Genomic DNA, 24,467 nt, shown 5'->3' on the forward strand with positions numbered 1-24,467 from the left:
GGGAAATGGCCCTTCTCCGGCCCATTGCTAACACCTCACACGCAGCAACTGGAAGCATCTGCGTCATAATACAGCCTTGGCAACTTCCTTTCGAGTCTGTTCCAAGGGGAACTTGGACTTTGACACGGCCCCACCAGCGGAGCTATCGCCGTCTTTTCTCTTCGGCCGCTTTGCCGGAGCCCGTCATCGTGTACTTGCTTCGGACATCGTTGACCCGAATCTTCGTCCATGGAGTTTTGAATCTGTCCGAAGACAGTCTATATTCACTTTTGACCCCCATTCATTGTTCGACTTGAGCTTTGCCCGCACTATTATCCTTGGCTATCGTCGTGGTTCGTCGACGGCGGACCGTCGGCGAGACTGGCCTTCAAAACCAGGGGTTGGCCGTCAAATGATGTTGAAATAGTGTGATAAGAATTCTATTGCATACTTAGTACGTGGCTCCTGGTTCGATTGAAGTCCATCAATCCAAATGCCCCTTTCCAAGATCGCCGTACATCCACACTTGATACTAGAAGAGTGGGTACTCAGGAGGCGCCACAAAGACTCTTCATTGAAGATCATTGAAAAAGGATGAGCATCTCTTTGTGAATCTTCTATTCACTTTTGAATGTACCACTTGGTTCTTTTTCTCACATTAGATTCACCTTTCTCTTACAACGCCTCAGTCTTGTCGTCTCTCAAAATGACGTATAAACCGAGTATATGCACAATGTCTCTGGGGAGATGCTACGCTGGCCATTCTCTCCCAGAGAAACTAGACGTGGCAATGAGCTCTGGCTTCACAGGCATAGAGTTATTCTATGAAGACCTCCTGGATCTCGCCAAGAAGATGCCTGGAGGAGCCACTCCGGAAAATCACATCTCGTCCGCACAGTTGATTAGAGGATATTGCGACGATAGAAACCTTGAAATCATCTGTCTCCAACCATTTATGCACTATGAAGGCCTCGTGGATCGCAACTTGCACAATCGGCGTATAGAAGAGATGAGGCTCTGGTTTAAGATGGCGCACGTGTTGGGTACTGATCTTATCATGCTGCCAAGCAGCAACTTGCCACCAGAGCAAATCACTGAAGACATGGACTGTATCATCCAAGACATGATAGAAATAGCTGAGATGGGTCTTCAAGAAACGCCAGTCATTAGGTTTGCATACGAAGCTCTCTGTTGGGGAACTCGTGTTGAGACCTGGGAAGCCAGCTGGGACGTTGTATGCAAAGTAAACCGACCAAACTTTGGCATCTGCCTAGACACATTCAACATTGCAGGCCGCATATACGCTGATCCTACAATGTCAACTGGCCGCAACCCAGACGCCACTCAAGCCTTGACACAATCTTTGGATCGCCTTGTCCAGTCTGTCCCAGCTGATAGAATATTCCTCTTGCAGGTAGCTGATGGAGAGAGACTCGAGCGCCCATTACTTCAAGATCATGAGTTTTACGATCCAGAACAGCCACCTCGCATGAGCTGGTCTAGAAACGCAAGGCTATTCTATGGCGAGCCTCATTACGGAGGTTACCTACCTATCCGAGAGATTCTTCAAGTTCTTGTTTCGCGGATTGGTTTCAAAGGCTGGATAAGCCTTGAAGTCTTTAACAGGCGTCTGACAGATACAGATCAGTCGGTTCCAGAAGAAATGGGCAAGAGGGCAGAACAGTCATGGAACAGCCTCAAGAGAGACCTCAATCTGAATACCTATAACCTCAGCTATACGAGCAAGCTTTTCGATTTATTACAGTACGTATCTCAATCTGGGTTTTTGTTTTCTGACAAAACGGCTAAGATGTACCTGAAGCAGCCTATTACACCCAAAGAAAATGCTATGGAGCTATAGGTCGAGTAACGACTCGCAGCACATTGTTCGGACTCCCATATGATTCTCTTTAGTTCGCGAGGTTGTGACTCATCTACGAGATGTAAATAGCCCAGCCAAAGCTACAGATGTGGGGGATGATAGTCTATTAGAAGGACAGGGAGTAGATCATGGCCAAGCTTTCGTGGCGATTTATTAATCTCATCAGCTAGATAGACCCTGCCTAGTATTATATGAGTGAGTGAAAGAATTTGAACGTTGTACTGGAACATCGAAACATCTAATAGCTTAGCGTTACATTTCTTCAATTTCCTGTAACCGTACCATATATTGCTCTCGGAGACGCTTGAGGTAGCCAGAGATAGTCTCCTTGTTTGAGGACTTCTTGGCTTGGTTAATGGCTTCATAAAGGTTCAACGCGAGTCTGCGTCGGTGAATCTCTTTATATGCGTCAGAGCTCTGTCGGTTCGACTCTCGCCTTTTTCTCAAATCATTCGCAACGGTCTCTGCGCAGTTGATAAAACTCTGCGGCATTCCAATGGCGCGGGCCAAAGCGATTCCATAATGGTTTTCGTCATCAACAGTTCCGGCATCAGCTTTGTACAGCATTGTCAATTGCGGCAGTCCTCCCTCCCCAACCGATGTGCTGGATAACAGATGGAGATTGAGGACGCCGATACGGTCTGCAAACACTCGAGCCAGCTCGACAAAGTGGGTTGCAAACCAGATAGATGCCCTAGTGTTAAGCAGAGCTTCGGATATGGCCATTGCAATGGCCATGCCATCTCTGGTGCTTGTCCCGCGGCCCAGCTCATCAATGACTGCGAGGCTCTTGTTGTCTATATTTTTCAGAATGAAAGCCATTTCCCTCATCTCCACTCCAAAACTCGAGAGATTTGCCTCAATATTATCTTGGGTCGAGATGCGGGCAAAGATGTTGTGTATGATTGGAAAGGATGCGAACTCTGCCGGGACAAAACATCCAATTTGGGCCATAATTTGAAGCAACGCTACTGAGCGTATGTATGTGCTCTTGCCGCTCATGTTGCATCCTGTGACACAGTGAAAACGATGCTGCTCGGCCGAATAGTAATCGTTGGGTGTGTACTCGCTTGCCATTTTCTGCAAATAATAATGTTCAGCCCATGCAAAGCAATTTGTACTTAAGTTCTAGGGCGGTGCGTTACCTTGTCGAGGATTGGGTGCCTTGCTGATTTTAAAGCCAAAGTGTCCTCCATATTTGGCCTCACATAGTCGCGCGTGGTGGTGATTTGACCAAAGGAAGATATCATATCCACAAGAGCAATTGATTCGCATATCCGGAACAAAGGTGACACCTGGCGTCGAAGTTCTTTTACCAAGTCACGAACGGCGGCGTCGCTTCGCACAACTATCTCGTTCGAAGTGTCCAAGAGCCGTTGATTTAGCTTGACAAGATTGAGCGTCTGACATTCCATGTGATTCTTTTTTGGAATCACATTTATGAAATCTTGTCTTATTATATCCTTGTCCAAGTCCACTGTAGGGATTCGGAACCAGTATAAGCGGCGATTATCGAATTTCAAGGTTGCCGCAACACGATATTGTTCTGTATACGCGTGTGTCAATTTTCATTCTTTGGGTTAAGTGATGGTGGCCGCCCATACCGTTGATCACATCTGAGTATGCGTGAATAGCTTCGGTAAGCTCTCTATATGTTTGACGAGCAACATCCAACATGCCGCTAATACCGGATTTGACCGCAAAGGCCCTTTGATTGCGCAGATCTAGTGGAGATTTCATGTAGGTGACATCAGGTTCAATCACCCGTTTAATGTTGAGTAAAATTGGAACCGTTGTCTCTGGTTGGCACAGATTCCGTATCTTGACAAGCAAGTCGCTTTTTGCTGGGTGAAGGGCTCTGTAGAGGTCAGGAACCGATTCCAAAAACGATTTTATCATGAGTATGTGGTTGAGTTGCTCTTCAACTGCAGATACTCCAGTAACATTCCGAATAATAACTAGCTGCATTCAGAGGTTATCTACATGTTGATAGGTTAATATGCTGTGGCTTACCTTTGTGAGGGTTTTCTCAGCATCATGAAAAAGTTTGAGGGCTAATTAGCGACTCAGTCAATTATTCACCCAATCGATATTCAAGCCGCTCTCCCTACCTTTGCGAATTTCATGAAACATTTCTTCGTTGGTGACCATTTCTTCCAGCGCATCGTAGCGTGTCTTGATGAATCCATCGAAATCGGTAGGTGGCTGGAGCATATTGTTGCGGAGCACGCGAGAACCCATCGGCGTAAGAGTGTGATTCAACAACCCAAATAGGCATTCTTTCGATTTGGCAGACTTTAGATTTCGCATTACTTCCAGTGATTGCATAGCGGATATGTCTATCATCATGGTGTCTTCGGAAGGCTGATATCTGATGCGCAGCGACTGAGGCGAGAAGCTGAGATTGAACTGGCGATCGATATATTTCATAGCCTAGTTTTCGTAAAATCAGTCTCTTTCAATGAAGAGTAAAAAGGGGGAAACGACATACCGCAGAGAAACAGCATATAGCGTAATATTTGCCCTGAATAGCCACTTTAATTGATCCAATATCACCTTCAGGGGCAAGGTGCTCGATGTACTCTATACCGGCGGATTCAGACCAGGCAGAACGGTCGTGAGAGGACATCTCCGCCTCAGGTATCAGTCGCTGAACAAGAGAAAAGAATGTGCTAGGCTCGTTGGGAGAGCATGCCGAAGGCATAAAGACTATGCGAGAAGGGCACGCTAGTTGAAGCTTGTGAATTGTCCTCACGTAGGATTGGTTGTCACATATCTGGCTAAGAGTCACTTCACCGAGAGAAAGATCGACAGTAGCGATTCCCACTGTAGGAGTGACGCCTCGTGCTTCACTAACTGCGCACACAACATCGTGAGAGTCGCTTTGCCCAAGGATAGAAGGTGTGGCTTCGCTTCGAGAGCGACGTGAGGGAGTGGTAAGACGAGAGGTAGTCGTCGAGGCTGTTCTGTAGGGGGTACTGGGCCTAGAGCTGGCAATGGATGGAGAATATCGAGATGAAGGGTTGTCTTTATTTCTGAGAATATGGCTAATAGCTTGGCTGGAGCTGGTACCAGATTGATAGCCGGGAGAATTAGGCGGGACTGAGCTGGAAAAATAAGAGGAAGCTGCCCCCGTTGTTCGAGACGAAGTCTGAGATGATGGAGACGACATAACGGCTGAGGATGAAGAGGCGGCACCTGAGCAGAGCTGGAAGACGAAAGATTGCGGCAATCGAGGCCACAGTTGCAAAATCACTGTAAGATTTACGAAAGTTGCCCAAGACTCGGTGATGGTCGAGATGAGACTGTGCGCTGTGATGGCCTGCTTGTGTTTGAGTGGAAGATGAAGCATCCGGACAGATACCAAAGATGGACAGGGTTGAAGTTGAGGATTTTATTAATTTATGGTTACGGTATTGCTGAAAATTTAAGTACTACTAGGTAAGAAGCTGCAAGCTCATCCATCATTGCACCTGCCCATTCACTTATCTGATAGAGAAGATTGATTATCTGCATTATCTGCGTATGAAACGAGCAGGAAGGAGCTGTCTCGGGAAGCATGTGATGTTACTGGCTGCTTGTACGTACCAATCAGCTCTTGCAGCTGTCCAGGTACCCGAGCCAGGGAGCTGAGTCATGGTTAGTAGGGACCGCGGTTTAGCCCGAAACTTCTCCCAAAACAACCTTCTTCTCCACGTCTTGACCGCGCTGTGACGCCACGAATCACATTGGACACGCACAGGTTCGACTTCAAATCCACACGCAGTCTAGCGATATCAGCGCGAACCGCCGGCGCACCAGAACAGCCATGTTTGGGATCCTCGAGGCCGTTGCCGTGCCCCATGCCGGCGTCTTCAGCACGTACGAGGAGCTGATCAAGGACCTCAATGGTCGAATGGAGAAGGAGGGCTACAAGATTGTCAAGGCTAGGTCGCACCGCTCACGGATGGGTGGTGCCGATATCCCTGGCAATGACATTGTCCGCTGCGATCTCGTCTGTGATCGAGGTGGCCGCCCGTATAAATGCATGGCAACCAAGCACAAGACCACCACCAAGAAGACTGATTGCCCCTGGAAAGCCAAAGCTGTCAACCGCAAGAGCATCGGGGGCTGGGTCTTGACCATCTCATGTGACCAGCACAACCATGCCCCCGGAACCCCAGAGCCACCGACACCCACTGAGATGAGCGACGATGAGAATGAACTTACTGAGCTTCAAGGTTGGTCATTGGATGATTTCATGGCGTCCGAGGCTGGGATTCTAATCAATACGTGATAGAAATCGATGACGGCCCACGACCTGACACGCAGACAGCAACGGCTATTCAGCTGGCTGGCATCTCCGAAACGACGCTTCGATTAACCGGCGACACTTTCCACCAACTCAAGTCCGACTATCGTAAGATGTCACAGCCAGACCGATTAAACGCGTTGGCACAGTTTCAGATGCAAATTGCAGCCATCTACGCCGTCCAGAATGAGGATTGGCAGCGTCAGCGCAGGCAAGAAGCCCAAGACAAGAGACATTTGCTGGTGGATAAAGGCCGCAGACAGCTGTCAGCACAGAAACAGCGTGCAAGGCGCCGTGGACGGCAAGAAGACCAATCGCAGCAGCACCAGCACCAGCAAAACATGGACCAACAGGCGGTCCATCATCAACTCCAGCAGGAAGCACAGAACAGCCATCTCCAGCCGTTGATGCAAGGTTCACATTTTCAGCTTGCCCAGAATCCCACTACCGATCCCGTCTCCATCCCTGGTGGGATGGCGACCACCTCAATCTTTCCCGTGTTCGGAGGCACGCCTAAGAGAATGCGTGGCCACCGACCGTCAATGCCGACGCAGCCAGACGTCTAGACTCTCTCTTGACAGTCATCTTCAAAATGCATCGGATATCTCATCCGATGCAACTTTTTTTGGCCCATTAATGCTACAGCTCTCGACCGGGGCCCTTGAGGCATTGGCGTGGGCTTACCTTTCTTGGCGAAACCCCACATTCTCACCGCCTTAATTTTTCGTCGAGGTCCTAGTTTTTTTGCCATTTGGCCCCACCATTGTGATTCTGTAGCGAACTCTGAACAACATTTATCGAAACATCGTCAGGCCAAGGAAGCTCTTCAACTTGCCATGGCTACGGTGCTACCCCCTCCGTCCAAGCGCCAAAAGCGCGAAAACTTGGAAAAAACACAGATACAGCAAGATGTCACCGCCGTTGCGGCCGGCCCCGCGGGCTCGTTCAAGGCCCGATTTCTCGACAGCGACGGAAAGCAGATGGCCGATGTCATCGAAGTGCCTCTTGCTGATGCATCCGAGAAAAATCTATCATTATTGTTAAACACGCTGCTAGCTAGGGTTTGTCTCCACTGCTTGATTGGACATACCAATGGAGCGCATTTGCTGATGGGTGACAAAAATAGGAAAGGGAAGAATTCCTCCCATATCGCTTCCGAATACACATCCCAGAGACGGACATCATCGTTGATCAATACCCGACCGATCTACTCCAACTTTTACGCAGTCATGGTATTGAGAATCCATTTGAAACCACGGTTACGCTCAGTGCCGAACCGCAGGCTGTTTTCAAAGTCCAAGCAGTCACGCGGATGTCTCATAGAATACCTGGGCATGGAGAAGCAATCTTGGCTGCTCAGTTTAGTCCTGCCACTAGCGGCCTATTGGCAACGGGTTCTGGAGATAAAACTGCCCGGATATGGGACACGGCAACCGGCACTCCCAAGTACACCTTGTCTGGTCATGCGCACTGGGTTCTGTGTGTCTCTTGGTCCCCCGATGGTATGCGCTTGGCTACTGGAAGTATGGACAAGTCCGTACGACTTTGGGATCCTGCGACAGGGAAACCTGCTGCCGGTACCGGAGCTTTGACAGGGCATTCCAAGTGGGTTACCAACATTGCCTGGGAACCGTATCATCTTTGGGAGCATGGATCTCCTCGGCTGGCGAGTGCGAGCAAGGACACAACAATTCGTGTTTGGGCAGTAAACACAGGACGGACCGAGCATGTCCTGTCCGGCCACCGGAGCAGCGTGAGCTGCGTCAAATGGGGAGGAACTGGATTGATCTACTCGGGCAGCCATGATAAGACAGTCAGAGTCTGGAACGCCGAGAAGGGAACACTGGTGCACACGCTATCCTCTCATGCCCACTGGGTAAATCATCTGGCTCTGTCTACTGACTTTGCACTACGCACGTCATTCTACGATCACCAGCCAACACCAAGTGGCGAGGAGGAAAGACGGAACAAGGCAAAGGAGCGTTTTGAGAAGGCAGCTAGATTCCAGGGAGAGATTGCTGAACGTCTTGTATCAGCCTCTGTAAGTTTACTTGGCAAACAATCTATGGTGTTGCTTCGTTTCTCTAACTTGATCTCGTGCTTACACAGGACGACTTTACCATGTACCTATGGGATCCTTCCCAAGGCACAAAACCGGTTGCACGGCTTCTGGGACACCAAAAGGCCATCAACCACGTGACATTTTCCCCTGATGGCAGTCTCATCGCGAGTGCCGGATGGGACAATCACACCAAAATCTGGAGCGCAAGGTTTGTGTTTCGAGGACACCGAGGGAATGCATTTGGCACGTGCTAACATCATGTCCGATATAGGGATGGCAAATTCATCAACACACTCCGTGGCCATGTCGCGCCCATATACCAGTGTGCTTTTTCTGCCGATAGTCGGCTCCTTGTGACGGCATCCAAAGATACCACATTGAAAGTGTGGTCGATGGCTACGTGTAAGCTGGCCGTTGATCTACCGGGACACCAAGACGAAGTTTTTGCCGTATGTTTGCCCCCTTACCGTCCCAATTTGTTAACTCCCGAGCCAATGGCTAACAGCGTGCTAGGTTGATTGGAGCCCTGATGGACAAAGAGTAGGCAGCGGAGGAAAAGACAAGGCCGTACGCCTTTGGATGAACTGATGACGATGATGGGAGCGAATCAAAAAAAGGGTAAAGCATGTGTGTTATCGGCGTCCAGTCAGGGATTGATTACGTGTATGTTCTAGGTCTAGACTCTGTAGAGCTGTTTGTGCAGCATCCGCTAATGATAGAGAGCAAATGTGGCATTGCCCAAGGGCACGGCTGATGCAATTTACATGAAGCACTTTGTGAGCAAGGCCTGATGGACCAGTCGTATACTAGCTTAAGGGGGAATTCCAAGGAGAGCCAAGCCCTGCGCCAATTACTGCCGAGTCTGCCCTGTGATACATCGTGACAGCGCCCTACATGACGCATATAAGCTGGCAGAGGCGTTTGGGGAGCTTCTGCTGACGCCCTTGAGAGGCGCATGCGATCCCTCTAGGCAAGCAGGCAGTTTTCGTTGCCTGATATCGCAACAGAGGTGCGGGGTAAGAGAGCAAGAGAAGCTTTTGTGATAGTGGTGGCAACGAGTGCTTTCACATCCGCCAAGCGGTCATAATGGCCTGGCGTGACATCTAGTTGACTTTGTTTTGACTTAACAAGGCCAGCAGTATAAACAAGGGCCACTAGCTTAAGTCGTTGTCTAACGTCTAATAGCAAAAGGTACTGATTACATGTACTTAGATAGATTGCATGCAAGATTGTCTCCGGATAACGAGAGATTGAGACGGGTAGGGGGGGTCTGTGAAAATGATAGTCTCTTACAAGCCAAACTGTAAAGTGCACGGTATCCGGAAGCTGAGTCATGGCAAAAGGGTAAAGGAAGTCATGACAAAAGGGTGAAGGAATATCTCCGCTGGCATGGGCTTGGCACGACAGGCTGCATCATTCTGGACTCAAGCCGGGATGGGCGAGTATCTCGTGCGTGGAGCTGTGACAACCACTAGATCTCGCCTCGGCCAAGGTTGCACAGCATGGCATGGACACGACACGTACGGAGTGCATATTTCCTGAGATGTCATATAATACCGAACACGAACTAAATGCCCCTATCCGAGAGCTGCAGAGCGTCGCAGAGCAGAGTAGGATTTTTGAGCGCAATTCAATAATACCCGGATAAGGCGGTAGATGATCCAAAGTGCGTTTATTGTACGGCAAAGCCAGGGGGAACGTTTTTCTCTATTCCTATTCCCCAATCCAAGGGCATCGGATAGATTGTCTTGTTTGCCACAAAGGGCGATGCAGGGATCGACAGGGCCAATGATACATGTCGGCATAACAACGTGGGAGAGGAAAAGATGCCGCCAGGAGCAGCAAAAACAACGCATCATCATATCGAGATTGGTTTATATGCCGCTGACCCAAAGGAGGAGGAATCGGAGTCTATGTGCGATATCTTTTTGTCTCCTTGCTTTGTTATGCCCTTGCGCTTCGCCCACGGCCTTGTCGGGCGGACTAGATTTGGAACATTTAGGGCGAATGAGGAACGGCAGAGCTACGGCCGGACAAATGAAAGTGTGTGCTTCACATGCTACAGGCACCTTTTGAGAGCAAGGGTGGCAATCTCCTATTGCAGTGAGATTTTTTCTTTCGGTACTGGTGGTTGTTGGGATTCATGCAAGCAAGCAGGCTGCTCCCATGCTGAACAGGGGGATCGCAGGAGCAGATCGCTAATAATGAGGCTTATACGGATCAGCGCAACTCCGTTTGGTCCCGGGAGTTGGTAACAAACGGAGGCCTGTTTGGTACTGTCGTGCCGCGTATGGAGCCCGTATTTGTTTGCTTCCCACGATACCTGCCAGCCAAGTACATCATGCAGTCTCACAAGTAGTAGTATTTTGATTACTCCTATACCCTGCTTTTTTTCACGGCTGAACATCGTGACTGGGGAGGGCGCCTTGCCACACCCGCAAGGCACGGCCGGAGCTCACTCGGCTGTTCAAGGTTGGATGTAACAAAGGGAGCCAAGAAACAAAGGGAGCCAAGAAACAAAGGGAGCCAAGAAACAAAGGGAGCCAAGAAGCAACAAGACAAGGAAAAACGTCAATGCAATGGGTCATCTCCACCCCCGCCGATGGGGCTGTCGATCCGCTACCAAGCGGCTAGGGTTAAGAGGCTTTTTGCTTGAAAAGCCAGGCTTTTACTGTACTGCTGATTGGCATGGGCCGATGGCTTTGCCTAGCTGAAACTTTGCTGCTCGAGTTCTGATATTGGCAAATAGAGGAGAGGGGCGAAGAACAAGAGGCGCTCTGGAGTTGCACAGAAACGAGGTAATGATGATGATGAAACACATGATTCGGGGGACAAGGGCATGATGAAGGCAAAGACGGAGAGCGATTTTGGGGGGAGAATGACATTGAGATAAAGCCCAGCCAAAGATGGCCCCAAGCGCCGGCGCGTGAGCGTTTGAAGGGTTGAGAATGAACGTTTAAGGTTCTCTTGTGCTGGCGGTACGTAGCAGGTACCTCGTGGAGCTCCATCGGGATGGGGCCGGTTGGGAGTCGGTTGGGCACAAACAAGGTTTCTAACTGGATCTATTTGTTTCTTTTAATCATTTTGAATTTTATTTTCCCCGGAGGCCGTGACACGTTTTTGACAGATGGGAGGAAGAGGCGAAGGCAGAGAGCAAAAAAACGCTCACACGTGTCGGTACCTTTTTCTAACTGTCTGTATCTGGTCAGAGGCGGCGGCGGTAAATAAGTGTTGCCCGGATCAAGGGCAAAAGGGTAACAGAGACGCCCGCTGTAATTTCTATTTGGTTAATGGAACTTTTCAATTGACTACAGTAGTCCGTACCATCATTTGATATCCATTGTGTCATTTATTCTTAAATTCTGATGAACCGTTGCCGTTGTATTTTGCACGCAGGTTTCATGGATCCTCTTTGGGCCACAGCCCGGAGCTGCCCTGGTCCATCGTGACGCTTCCGGGCCGCAAACACCCGGCCGACAGGGTCTCGCACGTTACATTACGGAACGAACAGATTATCCTGTTGCTGCCCCAACGTTTGATGTTTGGTTTTTTTCGATGGCTATGCCGTTGCTTGTAACGGACGCTAGCCATCATCCAAGAGTCATGCCTCCTGGCGTTCTTTTTTAGCCTTGATGATATGCTACGGGCAATCCTTCAAACAACGGTTGGATTGGATCACGATTACGGCCATGCTTGCAGGCACGGGGCAATCGAATCCGAGTCATCGGCCCGCAAGAAGACGTGGAATAAGCTTAGCTTCCGAGGGGGACATGGGGATTTGCTTCCCAGCAGCGGGCTAAGGTAGTTCCAGTAGCACGAGCAAAAGCAACCGGTGATGCCATGCTGTGCTACGGCATTTCGTGGGTTGCCTCTGCCCTCTTGTGATTCACCTCAGCTCCGCGCCTCGCCAGCCTGTCATTTCCTCCAAGCTGGCACGAAAAACGCCGAGCAAAGCACAAGACTCTGGAGATTATTCCCAATTACGATCCAGTACGGGGCCACGGAGCAGTTGTGCGACGCTGAGAGATGCGCACAAGTTGGTCCCAAAAAAGGTCATGGGTAGCCAGTCGTGTAAGCGCGGTGGCTCTCACACACGATTTTGAAGCCTGTCATCACACCCCAACAGAACAGCCCCCCGAAAAGCAACGAGGCTTGTGTGTCAAATTGCTCTCGCTCGACATTGTTGCAGCAGGCTTCCGGTAGGCCGAGGCCTTTTTTTGCACCATGTGCCGGTGTGAGGGAAAAAACACGACGCTGGTGAGGCAGTAGATAGATAGCACGAAACTAATAACATAATATGATGAAAACATGAACAGGTCGATATAATGCAGGAGTACCTACACGGACACAGACACAAGAATAGAAAGCACATACGCACATGTGATTGCATGGCTGTACAGTATAAATACCACGCGACGGGACGGGAGTGGGTGAGGCGTGTCGCAATATAGACTCCATACATATCCAGCCAACAAGACGTTAACGCCCCCCCTCCCTCTCCAATCCAATCGCCCTCCCGTCCGTGATGCTACTCCAAGGCCAACGAAGCTAAGCAAAGCAGAGCTCTGGCAAGGCAATCTCGACGTTCCGTTCCCACGGCTTGGTTGCTTGGCAGGCCCCTGGCCCAGCAAACGGACCAAACTCTCCAGCCCGTCCAAACGCTATCCACAATTATCCGGCATCGAGGACGTCAGCTTTGAGCAATTCGACCTGGATCGGTTCTGCTCAGCTCCAGCCGGTCTTTCGTAATCTCAGAGCGATTACGTCAGAGAACGGCAGCCCGTGTGCCTTTAAACAAGGAGCATCCTTATTCGCAGTGCTGTTTTTGCCTTTGAAACCAATTCCAGTCGACAGGAACAAATAATCGTCCCGAGCGATCAATCTCTACGCAATCAGCTAGGTAAGTGGTAAGATTCAATTCGTCTTTCTGCCGTCATGCCCTTTGCTTTTACCTTTTTTTTTTTTTGTTACCTCTGTCAATCAATCCCACAAACCCTTGTCCTTTCTCCAATTTCTCTGCACGTTTCATACCGGATCTGTATCCCTGTCGCGAGGGGAACCGGATGCAAGAAAACGCCTAAATCGAGTCAAAGACAAAGGTCAAGAGAAAGAAAAAAATCAAGTAAAACGACAAGGGGACCCCCGCTCCGAGTCTTGCAGTCGCTCATGGTGATACGACCTGCGGGCCAGCCGAAACATTTTTTTAGGACGGCATCCAATCCAAAGCTTCCCGATCGGTCCCGCTGCCTTGGTTTGCGGCTGGCCACCAAAAAAGCAAAGCCTCCCTCAACCTACCTAGCCTATTTTTCTTCCAAGTTCCTTTTTTTTCTTTTTATTGCTCACTCCCAGTCTCTCAAGTCTCTTTTGAACTCTATCGTTCTTTTTTCTCCCTAGTTTGTCCCGTTTGATATCATTTCTCACCCGCTTTACCTTAGGCGCAGCCTATCACAGCCGCCAGCCTAAGCAGGTGGACCTCTTGTCTTCCCTCCCGCCTCCAAAAAAGCTCCGCATTGCTGCTCCCTTGCCAGCTAAGAAAAGAACCGGCCGGACGTGTCTTTTTTGCTGCCCAGCATCTGTCTAGCTTCCCGCGTCTAACGCTGCTACTTCTACCTCTTCGGCTGCTCATCTCGAAAAGCCTCTTTCTTTCTCCTTCTTACTCTCTTCTCACCAACACACTCAAGGTTGACGACATTCCGTCCCCTCTCTCTTGGACAGACCACGTTAGAGAGCAGCCACACTGCCTTCATGTCTCTGCCATAGCCGATAGCCAGTTTACCTGCCATCTCAGCGGAGACAGACAGACCGACATCGTTCGCTTTCTTGCGGCCTCATCTTTACTGCCCATCACTACCGACTTGCACGCCAACTCGACCGGCGACGAACAACACTCTATACACTGTCTTACAGTTAGGCTCTAAGCTGAACACAAGCCATTGCCCACCATGACAGTCTTTATTTGCTCCCTGTAAGTCGACTGGCTGTAATTGCATTTGTTCCGTCATTTTTTCCCGTCTCCCGTCTCTGTCCCGCGTTTTTTTGTGGTAGCTGCCATGACATCTACGCTACTCTGAGGCTAATGCACGTCATCTGTCTTTTTTGTCACCCTCTACAGATTTCTCCCCAAGACGGTGCAATTCAATTTGCCAGGCAACTCTCGCCGTCGACACACGCTCTCCAAGCGCCAAAAGGCTTTTGAACCGCCCAAGCCTCCGCCCGTCGTTTCCACCGTCGATGTCCAGCCAAGTCTCTTCACGCCGCGACCCGACATCACCCCGCCTCACACCCCGGTCGACGAGCCCACTTCACCCGATCCATTTGCCAACGAAGATGGCTTTCGTATTCACTTCCCGCATAGCGACAACTCCCCCGCCGACAAGGGCTCCAAGTCCTGGGGCGGGCGTGCTGACCAGCCGAAATCACGGGCTAGTACGCCGCCGCCGGCCGACATCTTCGAGAGCAGCCGCACCCTGCAAAAAGCAACCGAGATGGGCCGTCGAGGCATCGTTAAGCCCAGATCTCTGATCCGCAGCGAGAGTCATGACAAGGTCTTTGCCTCTGCCTCATGGCGCGTCATCAACGCTGACCAGGGCAACGGAGGGCTCCGCAACGCCGCCATGGCCGCCGCCCGCGATGGAAAGCTCTCTGATTACACTTGGGTCGGCACTTTGGGCATGCCCACTGATGCCCTCGAGGGTACTCAGCAGAAGCAAGATATTGAAGACACGTTGGCCACCGAGCACGACATGCTGGCCGTCTTCTGCTCCGACAAGGACTTTGACGGTCACTACAGCCACTTCTGCAAGCAGATGCTCTGGCCCGTCTTCCACTACCAGATCCCCGACAACCCCAAGAGCAAGGCGTACGAGGACCACTCCTGGAAATACTACGTCAAGGTCAACCAGGCCTTTGCCGACAAGATTGTCCAGAACTGGAAGCGAGGTGATGTCATCTGGATCCACGATTATCACCTGCTGCTCGTCCCTGGCATGATCCGCAAGAAGCTGCCCGAGGCCAAGATTGGCTTCTTCTTGCACGTTGCTTTCCCCTCATCCGAAGTCTTCCGCTGCCTGGCCGTTCGAAAGGAGCTCCTCGAGGGTATGCTGGGAGCCAACCTCATTGGCTTCCAGATCCAGGAATATACCAGACACTTTTTGCTTACCTGCAGTCGCATCCTCACTGTCGAAGCAACACCCGAAGGTCTGCAGCTTGAAGACCGCTTCGTCGAGGTTGTTCACAATGCCATTGGCATTGACCCTGTCAGCCTAAACAAGCACCGTGAGGAAACCGAGGTGAAGAAATGGCTTGCCGTCATGCAAGAGCGCTACCAAGGAAAGAGGCTCATCGTCGCACGAGACAAGCTCGACCATGTGCGAGGAGTCAGGCAAAAGCTGTTGGCATACGAGCTGTTCCTGAATAAGAACCCGGAATGGCGCGAGAACACTGTCCTAATCCAGGTGGCGCTGTCTTCGGGCGAGCCCACTGAGCTTGATGCCGCCGTCTCTGACATCGTTACGCGCGTGAATTCGTCGTGGGCAAATCTGGCATACCAACCCGTCGTCTATCTCAAGCAGGATATTGACTACGCCCAATATCTGGCCCTCCTCTCCATTGCTGATGCACTCATGATCACCAGCCAGCGTGAAGGCATGAACCTCACCTCGCATGAATACCTGTTTTGCCAGGATGGCAAGATCTTCCCCGACAAGAAGCATGGCTCCCTCATCTTGTCCGAGTTTACTGGAACATCATCGCTCTTTGGAAAGAACGAGCTGTCGGTTAATCCTTGGGATTACCGCCAGTGCGCCGACGCAATCAAGCAGGCACTCGAGATGAGCCAGGAAGAAAAGACTCGTCGGTGGGAGAAGTTGTACCAGTGTGTGGTGCACCAGACTGGCTCCCACTGGTTCACTGAATTCCTCAGCCATTTGGATCGATCATACGAGGAGCAACACAAGCGCGACCAGACCTACGTGCCCCGGCTCTCGATGAGCTCGGTTTCAGCCAAGTACGCAAATGCTCAGCGCCGACTGTTTATTCTGGATTACGAGGGCACGCTTGTCAGCTGGGGTCCTGTGAATCAAATCATCCCAGTCAGCCCACAGCGAACTTTGGATGTGCTCAACGACCTGCTGCTGGATGAACGAAACACTGTCTATGTCATGTCTGGCCGACGGCCGGAGGAGCTGGATCGAGTGTTCCGCCGCGTGCCGAACCTCGGCCTGATTGCTGAGAACGGCTGTTTCCTCAAGGACTGTGGCAAGGAGGAGTGGGTGGAAATGGCTGATGCGTCTCAGATCACCAACTGGAAGGAATCGGTTAAGCCCATCATGCAGTACTACCTCGAGAGAACACCTGGCGCGCAAATCGAGGAGCGACGCTGCAGTCTGCTTTTCCATTACAACAACGCCGAAGACTATGAATCAGCGTCTCGCCAGGCATCCGACTGCGCTAGCCACGTGAACGATGCCTGCGAGTCCCAGAGAGTGCATGCCCTAGCAGTGGATGGCGCCATCCTGGTTGAGCCTCTGGACTGGACCAAGTGCACAGCGGCGCAGCGGGTGTTTGAACAACTCGGAGAGCACATGAACTCGGACCAGGCCCATGAGCAACCCGTTGACTTCTTGATGGTTGTCGGTGACGGCCGAGAAGACGAAAAGGTGTTTAAGTGGGCGAATAGCCTGGGCAGCCAGAAGCAGATCAAGGACGTCATCACAGTGAGCCTTGGCAGCCGGAACACCGAGGCCGCAGCCACCTTGACTCAGGGCGTGAGCGGTAAGTTGACTTTTTGTTGAAGTGATGAGTGATAATGGAACGAGAGGTGCTAATGTTTGTACACAGGTGTCCTTAACTGCCTTCAGCGACTTGCGTCGAGCTCATGAGAATTATAGTTGACGGGCTTCGGTTGTTTGCTTCTTCCCTCAATCTCTTCCCCCCTCTCTCTTGTCCATTTGAAAGTTGATTTCCTTGGCCACGTTTTCGTTTCTTTGTTTTTTCTTCTCTATATGTTTTTCTTGTCGTGCAAGGCGTCTCAGGTACATGAAAAGGAGGCGTATGGATGGATATGAGTGAAGTTTGAATTATACCTGGACATGGCTTCATGAGGATCGTTTACACGATGATTGAGTCCATATATAGCACGAGCACCCCCCTTTCCCACACTTGATAGGGCATTGAGTCAAAGAGAGAAGCGAGGGTGAAACCTGTCCTTACCATTTAAATTGGCCTGCGTGTTTCGTTTTTTGACTCAACTCTACAAGTTTTTACCGTTCTACTTTGTGTTTCTCTGTATTCTAGCATTTGTTTTCACTTGGTTTTTCTGGCTTTCATCTGGTATAAGCGGTAACATAGACACACGCATTGGGAAGCATGTGTATGGTACATAGCTATTAAGTATAAGCGCTCGCGTGCATCAACAAAAGGATTTACATTATACACACATATTCTACATCTCTTGGCGGTTGGCATCGGGTAGATACTTTTTGGGTAAGCGTGAATGGATGGGCTGATGAGCTGATTCTGTTGATTCATGTGTTTTCTGTAGCTAAGCAGCTAGGAAAGCTTATTTGCCACTCGGTTCTTGATCCATTGAGAGCTGTGTTGAAGCTACGGGCCACTATGACACGGGCGTAGAGGATGATTGGATGGGTTTGTGGAGAATTGGGCGATGTAGATGGCTCTTTGACACGAGTTCTTTCGTTTGGGAACAATAGTAAATATTCTTTGATGATGATGTATTGCGATACACGGAACTGTAATGGTCAGGGCTGAAGCTGGTATAGTTGAAGCTAGAATCCGGCTGTTACACAAAGGCGATCGGGAGACGTATGCACACTCTTAAAGATTGCAGCGTCACAGCCTAAACTCGACACCAGATCTCACTACTCTCTCACCCTTGTTATCTCTTATTTTTCCCTCGGCAGAACCAACTCAATTAAGTCCTACTATTACCCAAGAGAACTTAGTGCGCCGTGATTTCTCTACATACCAAATGAACAATTACCTTTTTAGCAGGTCCCTAGGCGTTCGATTTTCCGGGGACACTGCGGAGCATTTGGGAGCACTCGAAATCGCCGGAAGCGGAGGGGCCGAGCGAAATCGGCTCTCTGTGTGGTTGTTTGGTTTCTGGGGAAAACGGATGCAAACAGAAGATGACTCCCGCTGTGGATGAGGCTACTTGGGTAAAATAAATAAAATAGCAATTGGGTTCTTACACATTGGAGCCTTCTCTTTTTAAACTCTTCTGACGTCCTTTTTTCTCTCTCTCTCGTCTGGAGAGTGAGTTGTTTTTTGAGTTCTTACTGTGATCGACGTGGCGCCTTCTGCTCTCCTCTTTTTCTTTTTTTTCTAGTTACCCCAGTTTGTTTGGGTTATGACTGATATCGTACCCACTGGAGCTTCTCTCTCGACCTTTTGCTTGTGTCAATTGAACAATTCAGACTTGTCGCAACTTCGGCTACACAAGTAAAACAGCCTTTTCAATCATGGGTGCTTTTCCTCCGCCGCCGGTCAACACCATTGACTGGTCCAACGTCGGGTTCCGAGTCCGCGAAGGTCAGTTGCAAGCTTTCCCTGGTGCTGTGAACTGTGACTAACGTCTTTCTTGTTTTCAGTCAACGGCCACATTGAATCGACATACTCAGTGCACACGGGCAAGTGGACGCCCATCAAGTATGTGGCGGACCCGTACATGCGCATCCACGGCATGGCACCGGCGCTCAACTACGGCCAGCAGGCCTACGAGGGCCTCAAGGCCTTCCGCCTGCCCGGCGACAACGACATCGCCATCTTCCGCCCAGACCGCAACGCCGTGAGGCTTCAGCACTCGGCCGAGGTCGCCTGCATGCCTCCGGTGCCTGTCGAGCTGTTCCTTGAGGCGGTCAAGGCCGCTGTTGCGCTCAATGCCGGCTACGTTCCCCCCCACGAGACCGGCGCCGCCATGTACATCCGCCCTCAGATCTACGGATCAAGCGCCCAGCTGGGCCTGTCCGCGCCGGAGGAATACACCTTTTGCGTCTTCGTCATCCCCACGGGCGTCTACCACGGCGTGCACCCGGTCAAGGCCCTGATCCTCGACGAGTTCGACCGCGCGGCGCCCAACGGCACTGGCCACGCAAAGGTCGGCGGCAACTATGCGCCAGTCTTGCGATGGAGCGACAAGGCGCGGACGGAGGGATACGGAATCACGCTGCACCTGGACAGCGCCCGGCACGAGGACATTGACGAGTTCAGCACGAGCGGCTTCATCGGCGTCAAGACGGGCAGCGGCGGCAGCGGCGGCAGCGACGACATCACCCTGGTGGTGCCAGACTCCAAGTGCGTCATCGACAGCGTCACCAGCAGCAGCGTCCTGACGCTGGCCCAGAGCTACGGCTGGAAGGTCGAGAAGCGCGTCATCAAGTACGCCGAGCTGCCGTCCTTTAGCGAGGTCTTTGCCGCTGGAACGGCTGCAGCATTGGTGCCCATCCGGAGCATCACGCGCCGTGGCACGAGCGGTTTCGCTGCTGGAGCAAATGTTACGAAGACGGCGGAGGCGGAGACTGTGACGTACATTCCTGAGGGCCAGGAGGATGCTGGACCTGTTTGCTTGAAGGTGTTGACGGACTTGAAGGGCATTCAGCTGGGTAAGAAGGAGGACAAGTTTGGCTGGAGGTTTGCGGTTACGGAGGCTGATGGCAAGGATATTGCGGGAGTGAATGGTGTGCATGAGGCGGATGCGCAGACGGTGGATCAGATGGATTAAGAGAGGAATGAAAAAGGCAAAGGAAAGAAAAAAGAGTCAATGGCGTTGTATATACGTGTATCAGTTGAACATCAAATCACGGCATATGGTTTTCCAAACAGCTTGTCGCATTTTTCATTTCATGAGCTGACTCGTACAGAGATACGAAACCAACTACCTCAATCATTATTATCGTCATCATTACCACGTCTCATACACCGCAATTCCCTCCGAAAAGCTATCATCAATACCCTGCGTCAAACCCTGCGCAATGGCCTGCAAATCCGCCGGAACCTTCGCTACCACCGCCGCCGAAAAGTCCCTCGACGCATCCTGCTCCAGCTTCAAATTCAACAAAATCACCGGGTCTACAACCAGCAGCTTGTCAAACTTGGGCTTCGCCGACACAATCGTGGTGATGGTCTGGTTGACGCCCGTGGCGAGGCTCACCGTCGCGGTGGCCACGTCGAGCGTCTGAGCGAGGGTGAGGTTGGCCGCCTTGTTGGCCGTCTTGGTGCCGTCGTTGATGGCGGCGAGGAGCTTGGCGGACTGGACGGTGATTTCGAGGAGAGTGAGGGCGTTGCCGTCCCAGGACGCGACGGTGGTGTTGAGGGCGGTTGTGTCGGAGGAGATTGTGTTGATGGCTGTGAGGATGGGGTTTGGGTCCGGGGTTGAGGCGGCGAGGAGGGGGGTGATGAGGGAGAGGAGGGGGATGAAGCGGAGTTGCATTTTGGAGGTTTGTTGGATTATATACGCGTCTTGATGTTGGAATTGTTGTTGTTGACGATGAGGGTGATGTATATAAGGGGGGGCTTGTTGTGGTGTTGATGTGAGTATATACGAGATCAACAACAGGCAACAAGTTGGAATCAACTCCAATGCAATTCGAGCTCCAATATTATGAAAACTGCGTGACAATTAAGCACAAAAAGAAGCATCAGCTCTTCTCATTGGAAAAATACAGCGTCATCCTCCATCTTATATACCCTCGTATCCCCCCCTACAACCATCTAACTTCTTCCATCCATCCGTTCAACCCTCATCATCTAATCCATGTCAATCAACACCTCTAGTCCCCTTCCCACTCCCTCATTCCCATCCCATCATCAAATTACGTTAACAATTACAACCTCACATAACCACCAAGAAACAAAGTGATCGTCGCTACCTCAGCCGGACCCATATCCCAATCAGGCAGCTCACAGCCCCTCCCACAACAAACATGAACATACCAACCCAGACAAGGACAAGCTCCCAACGCGCAATCCTGCCAAAAGCCCTCCAATTCTCTCTGTTCCTTTATGCCCGTCGGTACTTGCTTTGCTCTTTTCCCCAGGAACACATGCAACTTGCGGGGAAGGGCTGGGATTACCATCCATGTCATTTAGGCGCAAAGAGCGGGGAGAGCATCGGATGGGTGTGTGGGGTGAGATCTGGGGTAAAAGGGCACTTGTGCCAGCCGCGGCTTCTTGGCTTTTATTTCTCCTTTTTGTTGTCTTGTCTTTCATGTGCTAGGCAGACTTGGCAGGCTGAGCTGGGAGATTGACGTATTGGTTTCGGCATGTGACGGTTGTCCGTCGTGACTGTGAACAAGCCTAGAGGCCATGGATTGCATACCATCAATAGCATTTACCTGATGATTTGTAAAGATTATCAGTTCTTATTTACCACAAGAGAGCGATACCATAAGGCCAATCCATGAGCATTGCCATCTTCATCCATGTTAATTCGGAACAGTAATCTAGGGTTTAAAAACATACCATATCTAAGTCATATGGAAAGCCCAGATATCTTGGTTGTTCTCGTATTACCCGTTTCGATTCTATCGTGTGGAACGTCGCTCATCACGATAGTAGTGGGTTCGATCTCAATTTTCTTCTTGTCTCCCACTCTTCCCCATACAAACTCTTCTTTAGCCAGCCAAGTTTAACCGTCAACCCCTCTCTTTTCTTCAGAGGATTCGGCTTTTGTACCATCCATCTGTGGTCACATCCATCCCAATCTTCCAAGCTCGAGCAATCTCTGGAAAGTCGCATGAGTTCACCAAAGCGGTCTTCTCTGGGTTCTCAAAAAGGATCCGGCAAGCGCCGAATAAAAGTATCCCTCTTGGTCCAGCTTAACTTGGTCCAATTGGTCCCATGATGCTCCCACCCTGGGATGTCGTGAGCATTCCTGTCCGAGCTACTGCATCATAATCACAAAAGCGCAGATCCGTCGCATCTCACCAGTGATTGCAGCATCGATTCGACCCGTAATTGCGAGTATATCAGCACATTGATTCAGCATTCTCGTCTCGAGAAAAGAGTCAAAGCCATGCCTCGCGATGAGAATCTCCCAGTCTATGTCGTGCTTTTGTCCCCTACGCCAAAGTCGACCTATGGTCCGCAAGAGTGTCGCATAATCCATTGGAAGCTCCATAATGATTCCCCGATAACAAGATTTATGGACCTTCAAGCCATGGGTCGAGTTCTGTAGGGTTGTCACAAGGCATGTGTATGGTGATAGCTCGTGATTACAACCCTCGATAGCTTGTTCTCCCCCAGATCGACCTTAACTAATCAGGTCGTAGATAGCCTTGTCAAAGCGTAGAACGACATGAGACGGTGATTGAGCCGTGTAGCCGTCAGGACAAGTCATAAAGACTTCATGTCGAAGATCGCTGTACAAGTACGCTTTCTCAACGTCCATCTGGTGGAGCTACCACCCCCTTATGGCCGCAAGTCGAATAAGTAATTGGAGCAAGTTATATCAAGCAACAGAGCTGTATGTATCGTCATCATTGAGCCCGTGTACTTGTGTATATCCGCGGACAACAATTCTCGTCTTGTGTCGAACAAGTTGGCCTTGTGCGTTGTGCTTCTTGGCGAAAACCCAGCGAGGGGTGACAGACCACACTCGTTTGGATAAGTGTCTTTAACTGGGTGTTGACGTCTTGTTGCTATTTCATGGTTTCAGGGGATCTTAGGGTCTAACGAAGTATGGCTTATATGTCGTCGTCAACTGCGAGTTCCAGGCATAGGCGTTTTGAATGCATCGTGTATGTCAAATTGTCTTTTTACCGTGTAAATAACGATGGCATGAGTCCACATCCAGTCCTCATGATGGATGTTCCAGGTGTATTCGATCGGCTGAGGTGGGTGCCTCTGGCTGAAGCGATCTGTGTATGCTCTGATTAGCTTGTACAAGACAGAGAGGAGCGACAACAACGGATCAATGTCCCTCACATAGATGACAGTGTCTTCTTTATTACCGCAGCCAGGCGTCCCTTGTTTACTAAAACTTGATGCGGCTCGCTTTCATCGAGAGCCTGCTTGAGGCAGCCGTGATCCTTCTCCAGCTTTCCGAAGCGTTCCTACACCTCGGATGCCCGAGGGAGAAGGCTACCAGCATCTGTGTTTTATTTCTGGCCCCGTAGATGCTGTAACAGAACGATGTGCTTGATGATCTTTGGCACAATAGATTATGTCTCCATCAGTTTATGACACAGCCTGGTCGATTCATGGCCAGGTATATAAGGGTAGGAAGATGGCTTATCCAGAGTGTTACCTTCAAAGTCCACCCAGTCATGGGATTCTCTCGATGTATTGAATCCCAGATATCCAGCCAAAAGCTACGGATGTTCCTGCAGCCACTCGGCGAAGTGCAGACGTGAAAACTTTCGTCGTGTCCCGCATTCCACTGAGTTCTAGTTATTTATCGCCACTCGCGTCAGGCCATCAGGTATTCTCGAGGGAATCTGCGAGCGAAATCAAAGACTAGGCACCAAGTTGGGTGGAATCAGTGCCGCTGGAAATGGCTCTTCAGTCGACCACGCCTCTGCCCACCCCTTTTCAAGTCGCCAGCCAGCGCCGACTAGCAGTGAATCCTCTGTTTCCGGCTCGCTCACGAAATTAATCTTTTCATCGGCGTGGCTTTGTTGCTTTGATCTTTTGGGGGGCCTTTTGCAGTTCTACAAGCTGATTCGAACTCTGCGGGCGTTTCCAAACTGGCGACATGGTGAATGGTGTCTAATAATGAAGGGGGCAAATGTGTACAGGGGAGGACGAGATGTCGACGGAACATGGCACGGCCGTAGTAGCCACGTGAGTAAGGGCAGTAGTATTCCGTTCGTGTATGTTCACCCCCTTTCAGTCACCCTTTCATGTAATACGAATGATCAAATGGCAGATTGAATCAAGATCTCTTGGGTACACTTCGATTCTCGCCTTGCTCGCCAAGTATTTCCCATCAGGAACAAGTCAACTTCTCTGTACACCCAGTACCCCGTAGATCCCAAGGCTTTACGGTAACCATTGTATGATGCTTCACAAAGTAACGATATTATCTACCAAGTTACTGCATATGTATACAGGCTGTAGGTTATTTACACTTGAAATTAGCACTTCAACCATCAAGCTACAGTGGGGACGCAAAAGTGAAGACGAACCCCGCTAATTTACGCGATCGCGTCGCGTTTTCCCTCCTCCATCAGACAGCATCATCAACTTCTTTTCTAATTATCTCAACAACAATGTCTCCATTGACTGGCAGAGTT

The 24,467-nt window shown here is 50.5% G+C and overlaps 7 protein-coding genes across 7 annotated transcripts; 5 read left to right on the plus strand and 2 right to left on the minus strand.

Annotated features, from left to right (window-relative positions):
• Nucleotides 1-685: 685 nt before the first annotated feature.
• On the plus strand, nt 686-1,883 carry M431DRAFT_555274 (hypothetical protein; the record flags this gene model as incomplete). Its single annotated transcript, XM_024921416.1, has 2 exons — nt 686-1,743; nt 1,841-1,883. The coding sequence occupies 2 exons, from the start codon at nt 686-688 to the stop codon at nt 1,881-1,883; spliced, it is 1,101 nt and encodes a 366-aa protein (XP_024773592.1).
• Nucleotides 1,884-2,113: 230 nt separating this feature from the next.
• On the minus strand, nt 2,114-5,499 carry M431DRAFT_117474 (hypothetical protein; the record flags this gene model as incomplete). The annotated part of the gene is made up of 7 exons (XM_024912000.1): nt 2,114-2,941; nt 3,007-3,407; nt 3,466-3,823; nt 3,875-3,915; nt 3,973-4,294; nt 4,353-4,839; nt 5,450-5,499. 7 exons carry the CDS (start codon nt 5,497-5,499, stop codon nt 2,114-2,116), a joined length of 2,487 nt encoding a protein of 828 aa, XP_024773593.1.
• Nucleotides 5,500-5,669: 170 nt separating this feature from the next.
• M431DRAFT_88347 (hypothetical protein) lies at nt 5,670-6,718 on the plus strand (the record flags this gene model as incomplete). The annotated part of the gene is made up of 2 exons (XM_024923898.1): nt 5,670-6,081; nt 6,141-6,718. 2 exons carry the CDS (start codon nt 5,670-5,672, stop codon nt 6,716-6,718), a joined length of 990 nt encoding a protein of 329 aa, XP_024773594.1.
• A 270-nt stretch (nt 6,719-6,988) lies between these two features.
• M431DRAFT_87210 (hypothetical protein) lies at nt 6,989-8,802 on the plus strand (the record flags this gene model as incomplete). The annotated part of the gene is made up of 5 exons (XM_024923774.1): nt 6,989-7,213; nt 7,279-8,193; nt 8,262-8,422; nt 8,486-8,663; nt 8,728-8,802. The coding sequence occupies 5 exons, from the start codon at nt 6,989-6,991 to the stop codon at nt 8,800-8,802; spliced, it is 1,554 nt and encodes a 517-aa protein (XP_024773595.1).
• Nucleotides 8,803-14,156: 5,354 nt separating this feature from the next.
• M431DRAFT_6193 (glycosyltransferase family 20 protein) lies at nt 14,157-17,093 on the plus strand (the record flags this gene model as incomplete). The annotated part of the gene is made up of 3 exons (XM_024921602.1): nt 14,157-14,179; nt 14,327-16,986; nt 17,053-17,093. 3 exons carry the CDS (start codon nt 14,157-14,159, stop codon nt 17,091-17,093), a joined length of 2,724 nt encoding a protein of 907 aa, XP_024773596.1.
• A 1,126-nt stretch (nt 17,094-18,219) lies between these two features.
• On the plus strand, nt 18,220-20,044 carry M431DRAFT_446892 (hypothetical protein). The gene is made up of 2 exons (XM_024915236.1): nt 18,220-18,765; nt 18,825-20,044. Exons 1-2 carry the CDS (start codon nt 18,696-18,698, stop codon nt 19,952-19,954), a joined length of 1,200 nt encoding a protein of 399 aa, XP_024773597.1. The 5' UTR covers nt 18,220-18,695; the 3' UTR covers nt 19,955-20,044.
• On the minus strand, nt 20,045-20,909 carry M431DRAFT_446821 (hypothetical protein). Its single transcript, XM_024915235.1, has one exon. It carries the CDS (start codon nt 20,660-20,662, stop codon nt 20,135-20,137), a length of 528 nt encoding a protein of 175 aa, XP_024773598.1. The 5' UTR covers nt 20,663-20,909; the 3' UTR covers nt 20,045-20,134.
• Between the last annotated feature and the right edge of the window lie 3,558 nt (nt 20,910-24,467).

The sequence above is a fragment of the Trichoderma harzianum genome (genome assembly GCF_003025095.1).
Source record: "Trichoderma harzianum CBS 226.95 unplaced genomic scaffold M431scaffold_7, whole genome shotgun sequence".
In the NCBI taxonomy this organism is placed as follows: Eukaryota; Fungi; Ascomycota; class Sordariomycetes; order Hypocreales; family Hypocreaceae; genus Trichoderma; species Trichoderma harzianum.

Coding starts and splice junctions, on each gene's coding strand:
- M431DRAFT_446821 (XM_024915235.1), bottom strand. CDS start 20,662: ATGCAACTCCGCTTCATCCCCCTCCTCTCCCTCATCACCCCCCTCCTC.
- M431DRAFT_446892 (XM_024915236.1), top strand. CDS start 18,696: ATGGGTGCTTTTCCTCCGCCGCCGGTCAACACCATTGACTGGTCCAAC. Junction 18,766..18,824: donor CGGGTTCCGAGTCCGCGAAG/GTCAGTTGCAAG, acceptor TCTTGTTTTCAG/TCAACGGCCACATTGAATCG.